This window comes from Pristiophorus japonicus, chromosome 7 (genome assembly GCF_044704955.1).
Source record: "Pristiophorus japonicus isolate sPriJap1 chromosome 7, sPriJap1.hap1, whole genome shotgun sequence".
NCBI classification, from domain to species: domain Eukaryota; kingdom Metazoa; phylum Chordata; class Chondrichthyes; family Pristiophoridae; genus Pristiophorus; species Pristiophorus japonicus.
Genome location: NC_091983.1, coordinates 92024841 through 92047861, shown reverse-complemented (window position 1 = coordinate 92047861; position 23021 = coordinate 92024841). Strand labels below are relative to the sequence as shown.

The 23021-nt window shown below is 43.2% G+C and overlaps 1 protein-coding gene across 3 annotated transcripts in view; it reads right to left on the bottom strand.

Annotated features, from left to right (window-relative positions):
• Window positions 1-23021, bottom strand: part of gareml (GRB2 associated, regulator of MAPK1-like) — a 287623-nt gene that overhangs the window by 77641 nt on the left and 186961 nt on the right. For 2 of the 3 annotated variants that reach the window (XM_070884410.1, XM_070884411.1), the window contains exon 3: window positions 9072-9202. The exons of the other annotated variant lie outside the window; for it this stretch is intronic. In XM_070884410.1, coding sequence (XP_070740511.1) covers window positions 9072-9202 — 131 coding nt within the window. The remainder of the gene's footprint in view (window positions 1-9071; window positions 9203-23021) is intronic. 3 annotated transcript variants of the gene reach the window in all.

Below are 23021 nucleotides of genomic sequence, written 5' to 3'. Positions count from 1 at the left end.
GGAAAGGTAACTTCAATGGTTTGAGGCGTGAATTGGCTAGAATAGACTGGCAAATGATACTTAAAGGGTTGACGGTGGATAGGCAATGGCAAACATTTAAAGAGCACATGGATGAACTTCAGTAATTGTACATCCCTGTCTAGAGTAAAAATAAAACGGGGAAGGTGGCTCAACCGTGGCTAACAAGGGAAATTAAGGATAGTGTTAAATCCAAGGAAGAGGCATATAAATTGGCCAGAAAAAGCAACAAACCTAAGGACTGGGAGAAATTTATATTCAGCAGAGGAGGACAAAGGGTTTAGTTAAGAGGTGGAAAATAGAGTATGAGAAGAATCTTGCCGGGAACATAAAAACTGACGACAAAAGCTTCTATACATATGTGAAGAGAAAAAGATGAGTGAAGACAAATGTAGGTCCCTTGCAGTCTGATTCAGGTGAAATTATAATGGGGAACAAAGAAATGGCAGACCAATTGAACAAATACTTTGGTTCTGTCTTCACGAAGGAGGACACAAATAACCTTCCGGAAGTAATAGGTACTGAGGGTCTAGTGAGAAGGAGAAACTGAAGGATATCCTTATTAGGCGGAAAATTGTGTTCGGGATATTAATGGGATTGAAGGCCGATAAATCGCCGGGGCCTGATAATCTGCATCCCAGAGTACTTAACGAAGTGGCCCTAGAAATAGTGGATGATTGGTGACCATTTCCCAACAGTCTATTGACTCTGGATCAGTTCCTATGGACTGGAGGGTAGCTAATGTAACACCACTTTTTAAAAAGGGAGGGAGAGAGAAAGCGGGTAATTATAGATCGGTTAGGCTGATATCCGTAGTGGGGAAAATGTTGGAATCAATTATTAAGGATGAAATAGCAGCGCATTTGGAAAGCAGTGACAGGATCGGTCCAAGTCAGCATGGATTTATGAAGGGGAAATCATGCTTGACAAATCTTCTGGAATTTTTTGAGGATGTAACTAGTAGAGTGGACAAGGGAGAACCAGTGGATGTGATGTATTTGGACTTTCAAAAGGCTTTTGACAAATTCCCACACAAGAGATTAGTGTGCAAAATCAAAGCACATGGTATTGGGGGTAATATAATGACATAGATAGGGAACTGGTTGGCAGACAGGAAGCAGAGAGTCAGGATAAATGGGTCCTTTTCAGGCAGTGACTAGTGGAGTGCCGCTGGGCTCAGTGCTGGGACCCCAGCTCTTTACAATATACATCAATGATTTAGATGAAGGAATTGAGTGCAATATCTCCAAGTTTGCAGATGACACTAAACTGGGTGGCAGTGTGAGCTGTGTGGAGGATGCTAGGAGGCTGCAGGGTGATTTGGACAGGTTAGGTGAATGGGCAAATGCATGGCAGATGCAGTATAATGTGGATAAATGTGAGGTTATCCACTTTGGGGGCAAAAACGCGAAGACAAAATATTATCTGAATGGCGCAGATTAGGAAAAGGGGAGGTGCAACAAGACCTGGGTGTCATGGTTCATCAGTCATTGAAAGTTGGCATACAGGTACAGCAGGCGTTGAAGAAGGCAAATGGTATGTTGGCCTTCATAGCGAGAGGATTTAAGTATTGGAGCAGGGAGGTCTTACTGCAGTTGTACAGGGCCTTGGTGAAGCCTCACCTGGAATATTGTGTTCAGTTTTGGTCTCCTAATCTGAGGAAGGACGTTCTTGCTATTGACGGAGTACAGCGAAGGTTCACCAGACTGATTCCCGGGATGGCAGGACTGACATATGAGGAGAGATTGGATCAACTGGGCCTTCATTCACTGGAGTTTAGAAGGATGTTAGGGGATCTCATAGAAACATATACGATTCTGACAGGACGGGACAGGTTAGATGCGGGTAGAATGTTCCCAATTTTGTGGAAGTCCAGAACCAGGGGACACAGTCTTCGGATAAGAGGTAGGCCATTTAGGACTGAGATGAGGAGAAAGTTCTTCACTCAGAGAGTTGTTAACCTGTGGAATTCCCTGTCGGAGAGAGTTGTTGATGCCAGTTCATTGGATATATTCAAGAGGGAGTTAGATATGGCCCTTACGGCTAAGGGGATCAAGGGGTATGGAGAGAAAGCAGGAAAAGGATACTGAGGGAATGATCAGCCATGATCTTATTGATTGGTGGTGCAGGCTCGAAGGGCCGAATGGCCTACTCCTGCACCTATTTTCTATGTTTTCTATGTTTCTAACCATGATCACTGTCTGAAAGTGACTGAACCCCAAGTTAAATTCCTTTATATTTCATTGAATTTCGGGATATTTATTAGTCTTTGGGATCACATTCCACAATTCAATTTGTTTGTTACGAACGCAAAAGCTCAATAGCTTCACATACGACATACGCCAAGAAATGGTTCCACTGGGAGGTCAAAAGAGGCATGAACTTGACCTGACTGGTACACAGGGGGTGGGGTCGCGGGAGGCCGAGGAATTGTTGCAGGAGTGCAGACACCGAGGGTCACTCATGCACAGAAGAGGGAAATTATTTTCGGGAGGCACTCAGCCAAAGTGAAAAACATTGTATCTTGGAGCCACTGCATGACCTCAGTGGACAGGGGTCAAAAAAGAAAGTGCGCAGTCCGAACATGGATAGTTGGCATATGTACCCATGTCTCATTTTTAATCTTTTGAGAACACAAGTGAAGGATGTAATAAGATCTGCTGCCAGTCACCCTAAAGCCTTTGGGACAATATCTAACACACTGCTGCAGTAAGTAACTGTATAATAAATACACTTTTATTCATACCCCTTGTCCAGCCATCTTACTCGCTCTCTGCAGATTAGAAAATAAAATGTGAACGGCACCTTCTATACAAACACAGGGTGTGGAAGCTCTTTGAAGAAAAAATATTTGTAAAATAGATGCGGAACCATGCAGGAATGCAAACGACTTCTTGCCAAATACATTACATACAGCGCACTCCTTAAATCGAAGCGGACTGCGCTGGGCAGACTGAAAAGATGACCACCGTTCAGCCAATGCACACACACACAGCGCAGCCCTTTTCTAAAAACACTTACAGTTTTTTCAGTAAACTGTAAAGAGTCCTACACAGGGACTGGAATCTTAATGAGAAAATGCTGTAGAGCTTTGCTAATGCGGCTTTTCATTCTGCACTCCACAAATGAACAGATTGCTGTATTGTGAAGAAGGGGTGGGATGTACTCTCAAAATGGTAACCTTAAGACACATCATTCTAAAAACTGATTTACAGGAAATTGTTCAACAGCAGGGATAGCATTTGTTATTCTTCCAAACGTGTCCTCATCATCCTTAAAGACTTTCAGTCACTGAAAGAAATGGGGAAACCGATTCCTGTTGTTGGTGGCCCACTTTAAGTGAGAATAACTGTCAACAACCAAACCTAATCAACATAAGATTCAACGTGGCTTAAATATATATTTTTGCCATGGTAACCCATTGGTTATTCTGCGACTAAAGGCAAAACAAGACAGTTAAAAACAATCAAACTGAGTGTAGCCACCACTGGAAAAACAATTATCCGTCTCGCCTCCACTCTATGTAAAATAATAGAATTGATTATTAGGAATATCTGTGCAATAGTAACCTAGTAAACAGTAACCTAGTAAACAGTAACCAACGTGGATTCAGAAGGGGGAGGAAATAACTGTGTATCTTAAGATATAGCTCAGGTACTGGATAAACAGGAAATTGATGCACTCCAACTTGCACTTCATCCAGCAAAACGCCTGAATGTGCTTTACAAGGGTAGTGGAGAGGCAACCAAAACATTTTGAAAAATGAACCTTTTTATTCCTTTTAATTAAAGAAAGAAAAATGACATTAAATACTACAAAAAGATTGTCAGGTAGAACTGTTCTGCTTGTCGGGCTATTTGCATTTAGTGCTGAGTGCCAAGTGATTTATATAAACCCCATTGTGAGGGGGCACTGTCTATGCCCTGTGGTCGATGTGCACCTCCTTGTTTTCCAGATATAAACATTTTTTTCCCCCTTAGGATTAGGAAAGGAAAAGGACATTTTTTTAACAATTCTGCATCCAGAACCTTTCTCATGGTGCCAGAAAACATGCCATTTCAAAATAAAATAGAAACAGATAGATATAATTCTGCAAGGTGCCCTGAGTTCCACATTTTTATTTTCTGGAGTTTATTGGCAGACATGGCAATCCTGTATCATCTGGGGCTTTGGATTAGTAGCTAGTGAATGAGAAGGAAGCAGAAGGGAGTGAGCCTGTTTGCAATGGGGAGTGATATGGTGTGGGGAGCCCCATGGGTCAATGCTGGGACCTCTTCTGCTCCTGGTATACATACATAACCTGAAAACACATTCTCAATGTAAAGTCGTTAAATTACAGGGTGACACTAAACTAGGAATACTGTGGACTCAAAGGAAGACCCCCCATGATCTTACAAAACTGGCTCAATAGGATTTTGCACCTGGGTTGATTAGTGGCAAATGAAGTTCAATATGGTCAGATACAAGAGCCTACATATATTGAAAGTAAAAATAGGAGGCATGTGGAGAAAAATAGTAGAACTTGCTAAGGAGGAAGTTGGAATAGACCTAGGCTAGTTGCTCACTATGTCTAAACATTGCAAGGCACCAATAAACACAATAAATAAGATGATGAGTTAAAATACCAAATTAATTGGGTTCAAATACCCAGATGCTATGCCGAAGCTGTACAGCGCCCTCCCTGATGGTGTACAATGTGCATAGAAGTATAAAATGAGAGATGTTCACAGCACAGAAAGAGGCCATGTGACCCATCCTGTCTGTGCCAGCTCTTTGCTAGAGCAATTCAAAACTAATCCCAGTGACCCACTCTCTTCCCAGATCCTTGCATCTTCCTCTGCTTCAAACGTTTATTCAAATTTCCCCTGAGAAGATGCAGTGGTTTCTACTTCAACCACTCCTGTGCTCGATGTTCCAACAACCTGCTACAGGTCTCTTAATCTCCCTCCTCACTCTCTCAGTGACCATTTAACATTGATGACCATTGTCCACTTCTGGTCACCAGGATAAAAGGGAGCTAGGCGGGTCCCAGAGGTAGTGTGGGAGACAACAACAAAGCTGATCCCCAAGTGTCAGAGGGAAAAGCAATGTGATAAGCTTATGCATTTTAGCTTTAAAATGAGTTATCTTACAAAGGACCTTATAGAGATATAAAATATTTAACAAAATAGCAAAATTAAATCTCAAACACTATTTTCTGATGTGCCAGGACAACAGAACAAGAAGGAACAGGTTCAGGGTAGTGAACTACAAATTTACGACAGGTCTCAGGAAATATCTCTCTACACAGAGAGTGACTGACAGCTGGAGTGGGTTGTCAAGAAGGATAGTTAAGGCCAGGACAGTGGTCTCATTTAAGAAACAACTGTAATGGGAAGATGGCAGTACTGTTATTCTGCAACAGTGAAATCAAATGGAACACAGGAACAGGAGTAGGCCAGTCAGCCCCTCGAGCCTGTCCCACCATTCAATTAAATCATTGCTGATTTCCTATCAGCTGAAAGACTTTCATATCACATGCATTAGTTACCCTCGGAGAAATAGAATTACAGAGTTGAAATGTTTGTATTCTCAATATGTTCATTATTTTTATTCAGTTGCTAAAGTTAGGTTTTCTGAAGATGAACGCTTTTTATTATTTCAGTATACAAGGATTTACAAGGAGGATACCAGAACTGAGAGGTTATAACCACCAGAAAAGACAGAACAGGCTGGGGCTCTTTTCGCTAGAAAAGAGATGGCTATGGGAGGTGACCTAATTGAGGTTTTCAAAATTATGAATAGGTTTGATGTTTCTGCTTGTGGGCAAGTCAAAAATTAGGGGTAATAAATATAAGATAGTCACTAATAAATTCATTAAGTAATTCAGAAGAAACCTTTTTACTCAGAGTGGTGAGAATATGGAACTCACTACCACATGGAGTGGTTGAGGCAAATAGCATAGATGCATTTAAGGGGAAGCTAGATAAGTTTCTTTTAATTTATTTGTTCAAGGGATGTGGGCGTCGCTGGCAAGGCCAGCATTTATACCCATCCCTAATTGCCCTTGAGAAGGTGGTGGTGAGCCACCTTATACAATTGAGTGACTTGCTAGGCCATTTCAGAGGGCAGTTAAGAGTCAATCACATTGCTGTGTGTCTGGAGTCACATATATGTCAGACCGGGTAAGGGCAGCAGATTTCCTTCCCTAAAGGACATTAGTGAACCAGATGGGTTTTTATGACAATCCAGTAGTTTCCTGTTCACCATAAGGAACTGAATTTAAATTCCCCAGCTGCCACGGTGGGAATTGAACTCACAAATCAGATCATTAGCCCAGGGCTTGGGGGATTACTACTCCAGTAACGTAACCACTGTGCTACCGTACATGAGGGAGAAAGGAATAGAAGGATATGCTGATATGGTAAGATGAAGTAGGGTGGGAGGAGGTTCATGTGAAGCAGAAACACCAGCATAGACCAGTATGACCGAATGGCCTGTTTCTGTGCTGTAAATTCTATGTAATTCTTTGTAATCTGATCCTACCCTGCGATCTTGCAAATGCAATTTCCATCCACAGAATATCTCCATCCCTTTAATCAACGTAGTCAGTTTATAAAATTCAGAGGTTGCTTACAAATTCTAAAAGTGTTCCATGAATGCAGTATAGTTATTGTTAATAAATTACAATAATTACAATACTTCGATAGATATCAGCGCTTTCATATTTCGCAGAAGATATGTGACAAATTTGTGACTAATCATTTTGATCAGAGGAAACAATTAATGCTTCAAATGTGCTATAATCGAAGACATGTTTAATGTTCAGAGTGATCCAAAATCCTGACTTGGTTTATTTTAGTTCATTCCTTCCCTTAATTATTGGTTAAGTTGATGACGATTTACTTGTATAGGAGTCTATAATTAATTCACTCTGCAAAATTTAACTTAGCTCTGATATAGTTTAAAGTGTGTTTACGAGGGAAGAGCCTCTGTGTGAGGAGGGAAAAATGGGCTACCTTCTCCAAGCTGCTGCACACATCTGCAAGTGATTCAAAATAAAAGTGTAAAACGCTGGGAATGCACAGCAACTCGATCAACAACTGAGAGAGAGAAACTCATGAGAGGTTCCACCCTAAACATTTACCCATCTTTCTCTTTCAGATCTGACTGGCCTGGTGTGCCTTTCCAGCATATATTTCAAATTTCCAGCATTCCTAATATTTTGTTTCATCTCCCCAAATGATTTACTTTCTTGTTAATTTGTATGTATCTCAAAGTCTCTAAGTGATGTGATACTACTGCCAAAGCAAGTACCTATACTTAAGTATCTTTAATTTCCACAAGTGTTCTCTGGTGGGAGATGGCTGGAATCCCTGGAGAACTAGTTTAAATAGCTAAGAATGTCCATTTATACTGGTTCTCCACGGCAGGAGATCCCTGTAGAAGTTCAGGACCAATCACCACACAGAAAATAGTAACCAAAATTGAAGTGCAGACATTTCCAAGCTAATTAGCTTGACGAAAGGTCATCGACCTGAAACATAAACTTTGTTTCTCTCTCCACAGAGGCTGCCTGTCCTGCTGAGTATTTCCAGCATTTCCTGTTTTTATTTCAGATTCCAGCATCCGTAGTATTTTTCTCTTGTCCAAGCTAATTAGTTGGGTACCTGTTGGGTTTGTTCTCCAGCAGGTGACCTAGTGTAATAGTTGCAATAGCTTCAAAGTCAATGCTACAGCAAAGAAAACAGCAAACTGACACTAAGGTATAATACTTCCGTTTCCATTTCTCCCCATTATGAATCCGTGCCACACATCAGCTCTTAGCCAAGAGGATGGGTGAGCTAGTGGCTAATTTGTAATCGGCTGCTAATGGGTGCATGACTGTGGGTTAGGCTGACTCTGCCTCCAGTTTTCTCTTCCTTCTTGTGCATGGGAGTAAACTGCACCCTGATCAGAAAATCTACCTTATAGTGCTCAAAGTAACAGATTGTAGAAGCCATAGTTTTCGGTCCCTGCCACAAACTCCATTCCCTTGCTACTGACTCCATCCCTCTCCCCAACTTCTGACTGAGGCTAAACCAGATTGTTTGCAACGTTGGTGTCATATTTGACTCCGAAATGAGCTTTTGACCACATTTTCGCAGCATAACTAAGACTGCCTATTTCCACCTCCGTAATATCGCCCGTCTCCGCCCGTGCCTCAGCTCATCTGCTGCTGAAGACCTCATCCATGCCTTTGTTATCTCTAGACTTGACTTTTCCATCGTACTCCTGGCTGGCCTCCCACATTCTACTCTACGTAAACTAGAGGTGATCTAAAACTCGGCTGCCCGTGTCCTAACTCGCATCAAGTCCCGCTCACCCATCACCCCTGCGCTCGGTGACCTACATTGACCCTTGGTTAAACAACGCCTCGATTTCAAAATTCTCATCCTTGTTTTCAAATTCTTCCATGGCCTCATCCCTCCCTATCTCTGTAATCTCCTCCAGTCCCACAACCCCCTGAAATGTCTGCACTCCTCTAATTCTCTTGAGCATCCCTGATTATAATCGCTCAACCATTGGTGGCTGTGCCTTCTGTTGTCTAGGTCCCAAGCTCTGGAATTCCCTGCCTAAACCTCTGCGCCTCTCTACCTCTCTTTCATCCTTCAAGACACTCCTTAAAACCTACCTCTTTGACTAAGCTTTTGATCACCTGCCCTAATTTCTCCTTATGTGGCTTGGTGTCAAATGTTTTGCCTCATAATAGGCCTGTGAAGTACCTTGGGACGTTTCACTATGCTAAAGGTGCTACAAGTTAATATACAAGTTATTGTTGTTGTTGTTATACCCTCCTCAAAGTAACAGATTGTATCAGTGTATTTTTTCAGCTTGCAGTCAAGGAAGAACATTAGGCAATGAAGCTGCTGCATTAATCCATGCTATTATCATCTGTGAGGAAAAGATGCTTTCCAGTGGAAAGATGTTTCAGTTCTCGACACTGTTTTCTCTCAAATTCATGAGTAAACATACACAAACAAAGACTAATCGTTCTTTCTGAAAAGATAAATCTCACTTTTCACACCACTGACCTTTACGCTGAATGTTATTGCCTCCATAACGAAGACACGGTCTGGAAAAACATTGGCCACTTCCTCAACACTGTTAAAATACTGCACAGGCTCCCTTACATCTCGATCCTGATCCAGCAATTTAAACTTTCCTAGGAATAGAACCACAAAGGTTGAGTGAAAATATGAAATTAAAATCACTTTGATGATAAATCTCACTAATATGTTTCAATACCATAATGGAGTTTTGGGCAATAGCTGGAGATTAGTTATGCAATAATACACAAATCAGTTAGTTAAGATGGAACCATCATCCTGTTTATAGAATGCATTTTTGTTCCTATACGTAATACATGGGTGCAAACTTCCGATCCAGAACCACTCTTTATAGGTTTGTTGATTAATATTGCTGGGATTCATAACAAGAAAAAATTTTCTCATCTCGAAAATAAGCATCCCAAAACAAGCAGAAAAAAAACAATATTATTCTGTTTAAATAATTTTGTTCAAATCACCACTAAAGTCATTGTTTACAGACGTAAGAATTGACATTTGTGTACACAGCTGGCAAATTGGCGGGCCAGCCAGCTCTTGGTCCTGAGTATACAGCAACAGTGATATGAGGTAAGCATCTGAGTAATTACAGGCAGAAGCTGCTGAAAGAAACAGACATTATCATTTTACTCCAAATTCATAAATACCTTTTCAAATAGACAACATTTGGAATTACGTGGGTCATTAATCACTAATGAGTTTGGCATTTTAATGTCCACTTTACATTGGAATGTCAATTTGAGAGAGTTAACTATTTATTGCTGCAGCCTGACATCTCCAGAACTCATTTAGAGGGGCCTGAGTTTGAATGGAAACCATTTAATGTCACTCATAATCCTCCACTCTCTCACTCCCATTACAGCTCCTACCAATTTACCTTCCTACTACTCATTCCCCTTCCTACTCCCCCCCTCACCCCTTCCCCTTTGAATACCCACTTGTCCCTTTCTCCTGACTCTGTTATCACTCACTTCACCCTTAACCCTGCATCTACTTCCCCACTTTCAATCACTCCCCTGAAGTGAATTGCCAAGATGCCAGAGGCCCTCTCACCTTCAACCTGTTGCCATTTCCCCATCTCTTCCCACCCTCCTTAATATCTGTTTCCCTCAAGGAGGCTTAGTTTTCTGTCAAAATTCTACTTTAAACAATCAATTTAAAATGAGGAAAGAAACTGTATGTCTTTCTCGCGAGTTGTTTCTCTTTCTCTATTTGTCTGTCTTTCTCTCGCTCTCTGTCTCATAGGTGTTAAGAAATTAGAATTTCTGTTTCTCAGGTATAATGCAAGCAATTATCATTGAGCTTCTCTATCAACCAAACGCAGGTGAGTTAAATAGTTTGCTTCAAAATTCAATTAAAAAAATATATAACTATCATTGAACAAAGATACTCTCTCCCCTCTCTCTTCACCTCTCTCTATCCCCTTTGTCATCTCCCCTGGTCTCTCTGTGACCCCAGTCTCTCGCTCACTCTCTCTAACCTTAGTCACTTTGTCACTTATTCAAATGGAATGCACCTTTTAAAGTTTATAAAGCAAAAGCTACACCAGGTAAGTGATCAGAATTCTCTCATCTTTTCTCTCTCTGACACACACTGCCAAATTTCTAAAAATATTTTTCTTTATAAACATTTAACATAAATTCTACTTCAACAAAGCTTTTAAAATGTGTCCTCTTGTTAAAAAAAATATTTGAAGTAAAGCCACTGAGCACAAAATGCTAGATGCTAAAGAAAAATATTCCATCAGTGCAGCTAACTGAACAGTTCTGATACATCCTGGAACATTAGGTACACTGCACATGCTAAAACTGCATGACCCAAATTTAGCGCATTTTGGACAAAGCTCGTGGCATGAGTGCTAAAATGACTTCCACTCCAAGGTGTTTTTGACAGCTATATTTATCTAAAAGCCCAGGCTTTCGGAAAAGGTTAAGATTTTTAAGTAAAATCTTTAATGAAATCATTAAAAGATGCAGAAGACAATTCAATGGCTATATTTAATCCTGTTATTGTGAAATATGTAATTATTTGTATTTTTAATCTTGTTTAAATAATTATTTTGGACAGTCAAAATTTCAGTTACTGAGAAACAATGGCACAAAAAAAAATGTTATGTCCGGGACTGCTCCGCCCGTTTTCCCGCTGCTGCGTGCACGCTACAATCCCTTACTGTGTGGCGGGAAGCCCCTCGCGAAATTGCCCTGCGGGAGCGGCCCCCACACTGGCCGGTGCCCCCGACAGATTTTGCTGTCGGTGCACTCTCTGTGAAATGGCAACACGGCCGCCCTTAAAGAGGAGGGTGCACTGCCGCGACTGCCAGGTCGGCCCGACAATTATGCCCCCCGGGTTCAGCCAGGCCATCAACAGGCAGCCTGGCACCCTCTCTTGGATGCTAGGCCACTGGCCCGGCCAAAACCCTCTCTGGAGGCCCACTGGACCTAACTAAAATTAATGCAGAGTTCGCAGTGGCCCTCCCTTTTAACTGAAAGGGAGAGATGTTGTGTCGCGCCAATGTGATGACATCATCAGTGCGGCGCTGTTGACTGACAGCCTCGGTTACTCCGTCCCCACTACCGCCCTGCTCGTGACGGTCATTCCGTTCCGCTCCCACTTCTGCCCCCATGGTGATCCACTTCTGCCCCACTGTAGAAAAACCCAGAGGAGCTGAATTTCGTCGGATAGGCCGCCCTGCATCCATTGCGGCGGCCAGAACACTTCAATAAGGGTAGGTGCGCTCCGTTTGCAGCGTAGAGCAATTTCCAACCCATAGAGGTCGTGGCAGTGTAAGAAGTTCACTATTGTTTCAATATCTATGTTTAGGGGGCAATTGAGTGCATTTTTATTATTTTATCTAACAAATCAGTGGCACGCGATACATTCCAGTGGCCAATGTACAGTGTAATGATTCTCTGTTACGATCCATGGGTCTTGCTGTCATTCTCCAAGTTATTGGCAGCAATAGGTACACTGGATCATCGGAGACTTGTAACTTAGACCTCTCACTTTACAGATCAGCCTTGTGTTTCTTCTCGGCACTGCCTCCAATCCTTGAAGCTTTTTCTCTCTGTGACCAGAGGTGGACATGAGAGGCAATGTTAATTCCCTCTACCTGGTGGAAATGGAGTAGTAGCAGAGTTAAAATCAACGTGGTTGACTTACCGCCTTGTTCATGCCCCCCTACAATTTTAACTTGAGCCTTCTACCAAGTGGCTCAGGCGCCTCCCAAATCACGTGAGAGCCTCAGTAATCCATGCAAATTGGGATCATGATGTTCATAGGCACCTGATATAATTTTGAGAACCTACTGGACAGTTTGCTCAGTAAAATCTAGCAGTCAAGCGGAAGAGGGACCAAAAAGGTATGTTTGAAATTGTGGGACAGGTGGAACAGAAGTGCTCTTCCAACCTCCACAAAAATAATGTGGCCTGCTTCGCCCACACCCTTCACATTCGCCCCCTCCTTGCCCTCCATGTATGCCATCCCCTTTCCGCCTATGTACTTACCTTCCTGTTGGTCAGGTTGCTCTCCTGACCACCTGATTTTGCACTGGCCCAGAGCCGGCGAGCTGCAGCAGGAAGCCCATTTGGCATGTTAATGAAGTCACATCCTTTAAATGGACTGGGCCTTCTCCCAGAGGGATCGGGTGGCCTGCTTGTGTGTGCTGTGGCTGGCTGCCCAACAGTTCAAAACAGCCCTAAGGTGTGGTCTGAGTAGAGCACTATACTGTTCGATCATGATTTCCTCCAACTTGTAGACAACCGTTTTGGATTTACAATTCAACATTCTAAAGGCTTTGTTGATTGTTGCTCGGCATTGGTTGGACATACTGAGCCAGATTCTCATCTTCGGGGCTGAGCTTCTGTTAACCCTTTTACATTTGCCCTAGTCCCGACTCATTTTCCTGGGCTGGGATTGACTAGAGATGCACAGCGGGCTCCCGGTGAGATTCCTGTCATCAAGTAGGGTGAGCAGCACCTGAAGCCACGATGAAGGACCCTAAAAAAGCAGAAATGCGGACTCGTTGCCCAAATATTCTGTCTGACATTCTCTGCCGTGATCCTGCCCAATTTCAGGCGAGATTGCAGAAGAGAGTACTGGGTGTTGAGTCTATTAAGACTCCTAGGTCTATTTCAACACCAAGCATGTGTGTCACCCATTTGTCCATCCTATGTGCTGTACTTTACACTTGTTCACATTAAATTCCAGCTGTCATTGTTTTGCCTATTTGAACATTTTATTCAACTGATGTTTTGATTTTTGAGTTCCCTGCTCCTCCAATGCTCTCTCCGAGATTGGTATCTTCTGCCAGTTTGGCCAATTTGCCCTTTGTTTCTGATTCTACAGCACAAAATTAAGATTAATTTTCCAGGCCCTTAACATTTATTTAGCAGTAATAATGCTGTCAAAACCCCAGTTACACCTAATCCCGTTGGGTCTAATTTTAGTGAGGAATTTAACAGCGTACTTACTGCAGAAGAGCCAAAGTTTTCAATTTCTGCCTGGGCCTGCGCCAAATCCCAAAGTTGTGGTCAGTTTCAAAGGCACAATGCCGATGAACGCTGCCAGTTCGCCATCATCACAACCACAAATTCCGGGCCAACAGTGTGATCATAAAGGAAATTGAGAAAAGCTTTTTGTGGAATGATGTGCACAGTCTGAAGCAACATTAATTGGGAAGTGATAGAGCAGCAGAAGAAAGGCTGTTGCATAGGATGAGGATAGAAAGTATATCTTTTGTTAATATAAGCACAGCAAGACTTGGACTGAAGTGGTTTGATAAGAAATAAAAAATACATTAAAAATATCTTAAAAGCCACACAGAGTCAAAACATAGGAAGGATTGGGATTCCCACAAAATGCAATTTGAGGGTAACTAAAGAAAGCGTAAGAAAAAGTGAGGCAGAAATAGAGGTAAATTGCAAAAGACCCAACAAAGTTTTACAACTATGTCAATAGTAAAAGGAAGGTCAAAGAACATGTAGACATATTAAAGGATAAATTGGGTAAAATTATTACAGATGATCAGGATAACACAGCTACCTTGCATGAATTCACATCAGTTTTCACAAAGGGGGACTGCAGACAAAATCCAGTCAAAGTAACTGAGGTTGTACATTTCACTCTACGGCTACAAGTTAGTAAAGAACGTGAACTGATTAAATATTCACAAAACTCTTGGTGTGACACATCCTAAAATCCTTGATCAATGAAGGAAAAATTAATGATACTTGGTTGATATTTTTTAGAGCTCCATTAATAGTGGAGAAGTATCCGAAAACTGGAGAATGCTACTTCCAATATTCCAAACAGGAGTCAGGAATGAACATGACAATTACAGACCAGTTATACTATAAAGACATGTGGAGTTGGAAAATTGTTTGAGGGCATTAATTAAGAAATTAAAGAAAAAATATATCATAGGGAGAAGTCAGTACGGTGATGGGTCATGTCTTACGCGCCTCATGGAATGTTGTGAGCGGGTAAACAAGCTACATCAAATAGATGCAGTTTACTTGGATTTTGAAAAGTAGTTTGACAAATTTCCTTATGTGAGACTAGTAAGGAAGCTCAAGGCTCATACAATGGTTGGCACATTGCCTTGATGGATTGAGAACAGGCTTGCTAACAGAAAACAAGGGTGTTGATAAATGGAAAGTGCTGTGTCTGGAGAAAGAAGTAACGAGAGGAGATTCACAGGGATCTGTTCTGGAACCTCTGCTATTTACAACATCTGTGATTGTTGTGGAACAGTCTGTCTGTATTAATGTTATTACATTTTGCTGATGAAATAAAGGTCTGTGGACAGGTAATGAGTAGAAAAGAGATTGATTATGTTCAGATAGATTTGAACCAATTATACAAAAAAGATATGAAAGATAGATTTTAATTTGGATAACTATGTAGTAGTGCAAGTAAGAAAAGGTAACAGTAAACTTACGTGCAACATGAAAGGTCTTAATTGGCAAAAGCCAAAAAGGAAAGAAAAGGTTTAAATGTGATTATTGATTATATTCTGGTCATTGTGAGGAAATGCATCCCAAGAATAATGACAAGTCACATTGGGCTACAAGGCAGAAAATATTATGCAAACGTTATACATAAGAACATAAGAAATAGGAGCAAGAGTAGGCCATTTGGCCCCTCGAGCCTGCTCTGCCATTCAATAAGATTATGGCTGATCTGATCTTGGCCTCAACTCCACTTCCCTGCTCGTTACCCATAACCCTTGATTCCCTTATCATTCAAAAATCTGTCTATTGCCACCTTAAATATATTCAATGACCCAGCCTCCACCGCTCACTGGGGCAGAGAATTCCAAAGATTCACGAACCTCTGAGAGAATAAATTCCTCCTCACTTCCGTTTTAAATAGACAACCCCTTATTCTGAAACTATGCCTCCTAGTTCTAGATTCCCCCAAAAGGGAAAACATCCTCTCTGCATCTATCCTGTCAGGCCCCCATAGAATCTTATATGTTTCAATAAGATCACCTCTCATTCTTCTAAACTCCAATGAGTATAGACCCAACCTGCTCAACTTTTCTTCATAAGACAACCCCTTCATCACAGGATCAACCTCGCGAACCTTCTCTGAACTGCCTCCAATGCAAGTATATCTCTCCTTAAATAAGGAGACCAAAACTGCATGAAAACTCCAGGTGTAGTCTCACCAACACCCTGTACAATTACAGCAGGACTTCCCTACTTTTATACTCTATCCCCCTTTGCAATAAAGGCCAACATTCCTAATTACTTGCTGTACCTGCACGCTATCTTTTTGTGTTTCATGTACAAGGGACTCCAGGTCCCTCTGTGCTGCAGCATTTTGTAATCTCTCCCCATTTAAATAATAATTAGCTTTTTTATTTTTTCTGTGGATAACCTCATATTTCCCACATTATACTCCATCTTTCAAATATTTGCCCACTCACTATATCCCTTTGCAGATTCTTTGTGTCCTCCATACAACTTGTTTACCCACCTATCTTTGTATCATCAGCAAATTTGGCCACAATACACTCAGTCCCTTCATCCAAGTCATTAATATAGATTGTAAATAGTTTTGGCCCCAGCATTGATCCCTGTGGCACCCCACGAGTTACAGTTAACCAACTTGAAAATGACCCACTGATTCCAACACTCTGTTTTCTGTTAGTTAGCCACACTCTATCCTTGCCAATATATTATCCCCAACCCCATGTGCCCTTGTCTTGCTTGTGCAGTAACCTTTTATATGGCACCTTATCGAATGCCTTCTGGAAATCCAAATACACAACATCTACTGATTCCTCTTTATCTACCCTGTTCGTTACATCCTCAAAGAACTCCAGCAAATTTAGCAAACATGATTTCCCTTTCATAAAACCATGCTGACTTTACTTGACTAAATTATGATTTTCTAAATGTCCTGCTATTACTTCCTTAATAATGGACTCCAGCATTTTCCCAATGACAGATGTTAGGCTAACTGGTCTATAGGTTCCTGCTTTCTTTCTCCCTCATTTCTTAAATAGGGGCGTTACATTTGCAGTTTTCCAATCCGCTGGGACTTCTCCAGAATCCAGAGAATTTTGGTAGATTATCACTAATGCATCCACTATCTCTGCAGCCACTTCTTTTAAGACCCTAGGATGCAGGTCATCAGGTCCAGGGGACTTTTCCTCCTTTAGTCCCATTAGTTTGCCTAGTACTTTTTCTCTAGAAACTCTTACTGTGTGTTTTTATATTCCTTGTTAGTTTACACTCATAAACTCTCTCTTTATTATTTTTTTAGTTATCCTTTGCTGGTTTCTAAAAATTTCCCAATCCTCTGGCCTTACACTATTTTTCGCAACATTGTATGCCTTTGTTTTCAATTTGATACCATCCCTTACTTCCTTAGTTAGCCACGGATGGTTCATCCTTCCCTTAGAGTCTTTCTTTCTCACTGGAATATATCTTTGCTGAGAGTTATAAAATATCTCCTTAAATGTTTGCCACTGTCCATCTATCGTCTTACCCTTCAATCTATTTTCCCAGTCCACTTTAGCCAATTCTGCCTTCACTTGCCTTTATTTAAGTTCAGTACACTAGTTTTCTCACCGTCAAACTGAATTTGAAATTCTACCAAGCTATGATCACTCTTCCCAAGAGAATTCTTTACTATGATCAATGGCGAGGCCAGTTGTGGAGCAACAGGCAATTCCGGTCAACCTACCTCAAAAAAGATATAGAGAAAATAGAAAGAATTCAGAGAAAAGTGACTAGGAAGATTCCAAGCATTAGGGGGTTAGATGATGAAGAAAGGTGCAGGCAACAACATTTATTTTCATGGGTAAAACTGAGGGGAGGCATGATTCAGGTCATAAAGTACTGAAAGGTATGGATGAGTTGGAAGTAAAGAAGCTACCTAACTTAGACAATGAGCACAGGCCGAGAGGACACTAATCAAAAAAACACAAGAAACTGATTCTGGATCAATTGGCAGCTTTAAGAAAGGAGCTGAGTTGATGTATGTTGAAAAAAGGGATTAAGGGTTTGGGAAATATTAACAAAACTACTTGCTTTTTACAGGTGACTTTGGTGAAGCATATTAGGGCTTCCTAAAATAGGGGGACAACAAGTGGTGCTCTGGGGGGAAAGTCTATGATGGAATGTCACAGTGCAGGCTTCATGGACTAAATGGCCTTTTCCGGCTCTGGATTTTCTGTTTTGTCTTTTGTGCACAGCATGATTCCACATAAAACACTGGGATTATTTTTCTTTGTGATGTTTCTGCCTCAGGGCTGGAAGTACCTGCCTCAAATGATGTTCCGTCCATTCAGTTAAATGGATGGAAATCATGATAGGAGCACACCCCAATTCCGAATATGTACTCTCAGTACTGAAAATAAAACTTTCAGCAGTGAGATGAATGACCAGTTGATCTGGTTATGGTGGTGTTGGTTGAGGTAAGAATGAGGTGGCTAGGAGTACATCCTGCACTCCATCAATTTTAACCATCAAAGCAGGACCTTAGTTTGATAGCAAAGGACATTGCCACTGCCAAAGCAGCACTCCCTCAGTACTGTATAATAACAACCTTCGGAACGTATTGACGTTCTGTGACAGGGCTTGAAAACAGTACCTTCCACCTCAGAAGTGATAGTGATATCAACAAACCCAGGATGATACTGTACCTTTGTCCCTCCACATATAAATATTCAATAATCCTAAAATTCAAATGCACTTTCTATACTTTCAGCAATCACCACTCAAACAGTTTGAGCACAATCTGTTAAATTGCTGGGCAACACTGACTTTGCAGACTGTACAACACATTTAGATTTATGAGCTTCTTGACCAAAGTATTGGATTTTAGCATGCGTTGTTCCTTAATCTGATTAATATTGGTTCAGAGATTATGGGGGCGAAATTCCCCTGCTGTGCACCTGATGTCAGCACCTCCGGGGGCGGGGGGGCACTAGTGGGGCGCGAAAGTGTTTTCGCCTTGGCGGTAGGGGGCGCGACCGACTCCCGAGAAATTGTGACATTGTGCTCCACTTCTGGTCGGGGGCGGTAAGACCAATTATGCTTCCAGGGTGGGACTAGAATGTCCAGTCTCGGAAAGGTCACTGCCCCCAAATGGGGCGATATGCAATTTCGGCCCCATACCTTTCCATCCACTGCTCATCCAGCAGAAATGCGGACTCTATTCTTAAGCAGTCTAACATTGTAATGGGACTCGAGGAAAGATCCTGATTAGTTTCTGGGTGACGGCCTTTCATTTCATGGTTGATAAGTTCACAATAAAGGATGAAACTGTGTACAATGAGCAAGTGTAACTTAGCTCCTTTAATAAGACTCCAGAGTGCAGGTACCTCGTGGGCGGCCTGCTTATATACAGTGCTCCCAAGGAATGCTGGGATCCCTTGGGACTCTAACAGGTAGGCCCTCTGGTGGTCAGGTGTGATACAGGTTGCAAGGGGTTAAATACATAACATCACTCCCTCGAGAAGTCAATAGTACACTTATTTACAAGGTGAGACGATCTGGGGCTTTTCGCTCCCTTATCGATCGTCTCGATACAAATACGGATGTGGGTGAGTTGGTCAGTTCTTCACTGGGCTGCTGGTGGTGAACCGCAATTTGATTTGGTCCAAATGTTTTCTGCATGTTAGTCCATTGGCCAATTTGACCTGAAACACCCTACTCCCCTCTTTGGCTATGACCGTGCCAGCGAGCCATTTGGGACCATGTCCATAATTGAGTACAAACACAGGATCATTGACCTCAATATCACGTGACAAATTTGCATGGTCATGGTACATGCTTTGTTGATGCCGCTTGCCCTCCACCTGATCATGGAGATCAGGGTGGACAAGAGAGAGCCTTGTTTTGAGCGCCCTTTTCATGAGCAGCTTGGCTGGGGGAACTCCGGTGAGTATGGGGGGTCTGGTCTGGTGCGGCAGCTGAGCAGCACACGGAATAGTCGGGTCTGCAGGGAGCCTTCCGACACGCATTTCAAGCTTTGCTTAATGGTCTGAACTGCCCGTTCTGCCTGGCCGTTGGATGCGGGCTTGAACGGGGCAGATGTGATGTGATTGATCCCATTGCAGGTCATGAATTCCTTGAATTCAGCACTGGTGAAACACGGCCCATTGTCGCTGACTAGGACATCAGGCAGGCCGTGCGTGGCAAACATGGTTCATACGCTTTCAATAGTGGCCGTGGATGTGCTTACAGACATTATTGCACATTCAATCCATGTTGAGTAAGCGTCCACGACAACCAAAAACATTTTTCCTAGAAATGGACCCGCATAATCCACGTGGATCCTCGATCACAGTTTGGAGGGCCAGGACCACAAACTTAGTGGTGCCTCTCTGGGTGCATTGCTCAGCTGAGAGCAAGTGTTGCACTGGCGCACACATGACTCTAAATCTGAGTCGATGCTGGGCCACCACACATGGGATCTGGCTATGGCTTTCATCATTACAATGTCTGGGTGGGTGCTGTGCAGTTCACAAATGAACGTATCTCTGCGTTTCTTGGGCAAGACCATGCGATTGCCCCACAACAGACAGTCCACCTGCAGGGACATTTCGTCTTTGCGCCTGTGGAACGGCTTAATTGCCTCCTGCATCTCCGCTGGGACGCTGGACCAGCTCCCATGGAGGACACAGTTTTTTTACCAGGGACAGTAAAGGATCCTGGCTGGTCCAGGTCCTGATCTGGTGGGCCGTAACGGGGGACTTTTCGTTTTCGAATGCATCCATTACCATGAGCAAGTCCGCTGGCTGTGCCATTTCCATTCCAGTGTTGGGCAATGGCAGCCAACTGAGAGCATCAGCGCAGTTCTCTGTACCCGGTCTGTGGTGGATTACATAGTTGTATGCCGACAGCGTGAGCGCCCATCTTTGGATGCGGGCAGAGGCATTGGTGTTAATCCCTTTGTTCTCAGAGAACAGCGAAATGAGCAGCTTGTGGTCAGTTTCAAGCTCAAACTTGAGGTCAAATAAGTACTGGTGCATTTTCTTTACCCTGTAAACGCACGCCAGAGCCTCGTTTTCAATCATGCTGTAGGCCCTTTCGGCCTTAGACAAACTCCTGGACGCATAAGCGACTGGTTGCAAAATCCCCGATTCGTTAGCCTGTTGTAACACACACCTGACCCCATATGACGACGCATCACAAGCTAGCACTAATCTTTTACAAGGGTAATACAGGACAAGCAGTTTGTTTGAAATCAACAGATTTCTGGCTTTCTTAAAGGCAGCCTCTTCTGAATTCCCCCATACCCAGTCGTCTCCCTTGCGCAGTAGTGCATGTAAGGGTTCTAACAGGGTGCTTAACCCAGGTAGGAAATGACCAAAATAGTTAAGGAGTCCCAGGAATAACCGCAGCTCCGTCACGTTCTGTGGTCTCGGCGCGTTCTTGATGGCCTCCGTCTTGGCTTCGGTGGATCTGATACCGTCTGGTGCAATTCTTCTTCCCAAGAACTCGACCTCCTGTGCCAGGAAAACACACTTCTAGCGTTTCAACCTGAACCCCACGCAATCCAACCAACTGAGAACCTTTTCCAGATTCTTCAAGTGCTCAATGGTGTCCCGACCTGTAACCAGTATGTCGTCCTGTAAAACCACGGTGCGAGGAACCAACTTTAGCATGCTCTCCATGTTCCATTGGAAGATTGCCGCGGCCGACCAAATCCTGAACGGGCATCTGTTATAGATGAACAGACCTTTGTACGTGTTGATGCAGGTGAGGCCTTTCAAAGACTCCTCCAGCTCTTGCATCATGTAGGTCGAGATCAGGTCCAGCTGTTGAATGTCTTCCCTCCAGCCAGGGTCGCAAATAGGTCGTCTGCCTTCGGTAGCGGGTACCGGTCCTACAGCAAAAAACGGTTAATCGTTACTTTATAGTCCCCACAAATTCTGACCGTGCCGTCCTCTTTAAGTACCAGGACAATCGGACTAGCCCACTTGTTGAATTCCACCGGCGCGATGATGCCTTCTCGCTGCAGCCTGTCCAGCTCAATTTCCACTTTCTCATGCATCATAAATGGTACCGCCCGTGCCTTGTGGTGGATGGGTCACATACCGGGAACCAAATCGATCTGCACTTTCGCCCCCGAGAAGCTTCCAATGCCTGGCTCGGACAACGATGGAAATCTGCTCAGAACCTGGGCATGAGGCATCGTCGACGGACAAAATCGCTCGGATGTCGTCCCAGTTCCAGCAGATTTTTCCCAGCCAGCTTCTGCCAAACAATGTGGGGCCTTCCCCTGGTACGATCCACAGTGGGAGTTCGTGTACTGCACTGCCAATTACAGGGAATGGAGCTGAGCTTGGGCCTGTGTGCCTTTTTGCCCCACAGCCTATCGACGGCCTTTTTACTCATTATGGACTGACTTGCACCCGTGTCCAGTTCCATAGATAGTGGAATACCATTCGGTTCAATTTTCAACATTATTGGTGGACATTTCATGGTGAATGTGTGTACTACCATACACTTCTGCCTCCTCAGTATGAGTCTCCAATTCAGCCTGATCCACAGTGGATCGATCTTCCTCTGCAACGTGGTGGTTTGCAGGGTTTGCAGGGTTTGCAGCTCGCCTGCACATTCGCAGGAGGTGTCCTATTGTTCTGCAACCGTTGCACACATAGTGCTTGAAGCAGCATTGATGGGGCCGATGATCACCTCCACAGCGCCAACAAGGTGGAACTGCCTCGCATTAACGATTGATGGCGGACTCTGGGTCACCTGAGGTCGGGCCACAGCAGGCGGCGTGTACGTTCTGCCTTGTATATTCCTGCTCGAAAATGACGTTACTTTGTGCACACTACTGGCCGAAACTTCTTTACTCTGTGAAATCTGTTTGGTGTTGTCGCTGGTGGACATAAATGCCTGGACTATCGTTATGGCTTTACTTAGATTCGGAGTTTCAACAGTCAACAGTTTGCGAAGGATTACCTCATGGCCAATGCCCAGTCCAAAAAAGTCTCTAAGCATTTATTCTAGGAATCCCTCAAACTCACAATGTCCTGCGAGGCGCCTTAGTTCAGCGACATAGCTCGCCACTTCCTGGCCCTCCGACCGTTGACACGTGTAGAACCGATATCTCGCCATCAAAACGCTTTCCTTAGGATTTAGGTGCTCCCGGACCAGCGTACACAATTCTTCATAGGATTTAGCTGTTGGTTTTGCCAGAGCTAGGAGATTCTTCATGAGGCCAAAAGTTGTTGCCCCAAAGACAGTTTGGAGGATAGCCCTTCGTTTGGCAGCGTTCTCATCCCCTTTCTGCTTGTTGGCCACAAAGTATTGGTCGAGTCGCTCCACGAAGGCCTCCCAATCGTCCCCTTCTGAGAACTTCTCCAGGATACCAACTGTTCTTTGTATTTTCGCGCAGTTGTTCGTTATCTCGTCACCAACTGATACGTTCACAATAAAGGATGAA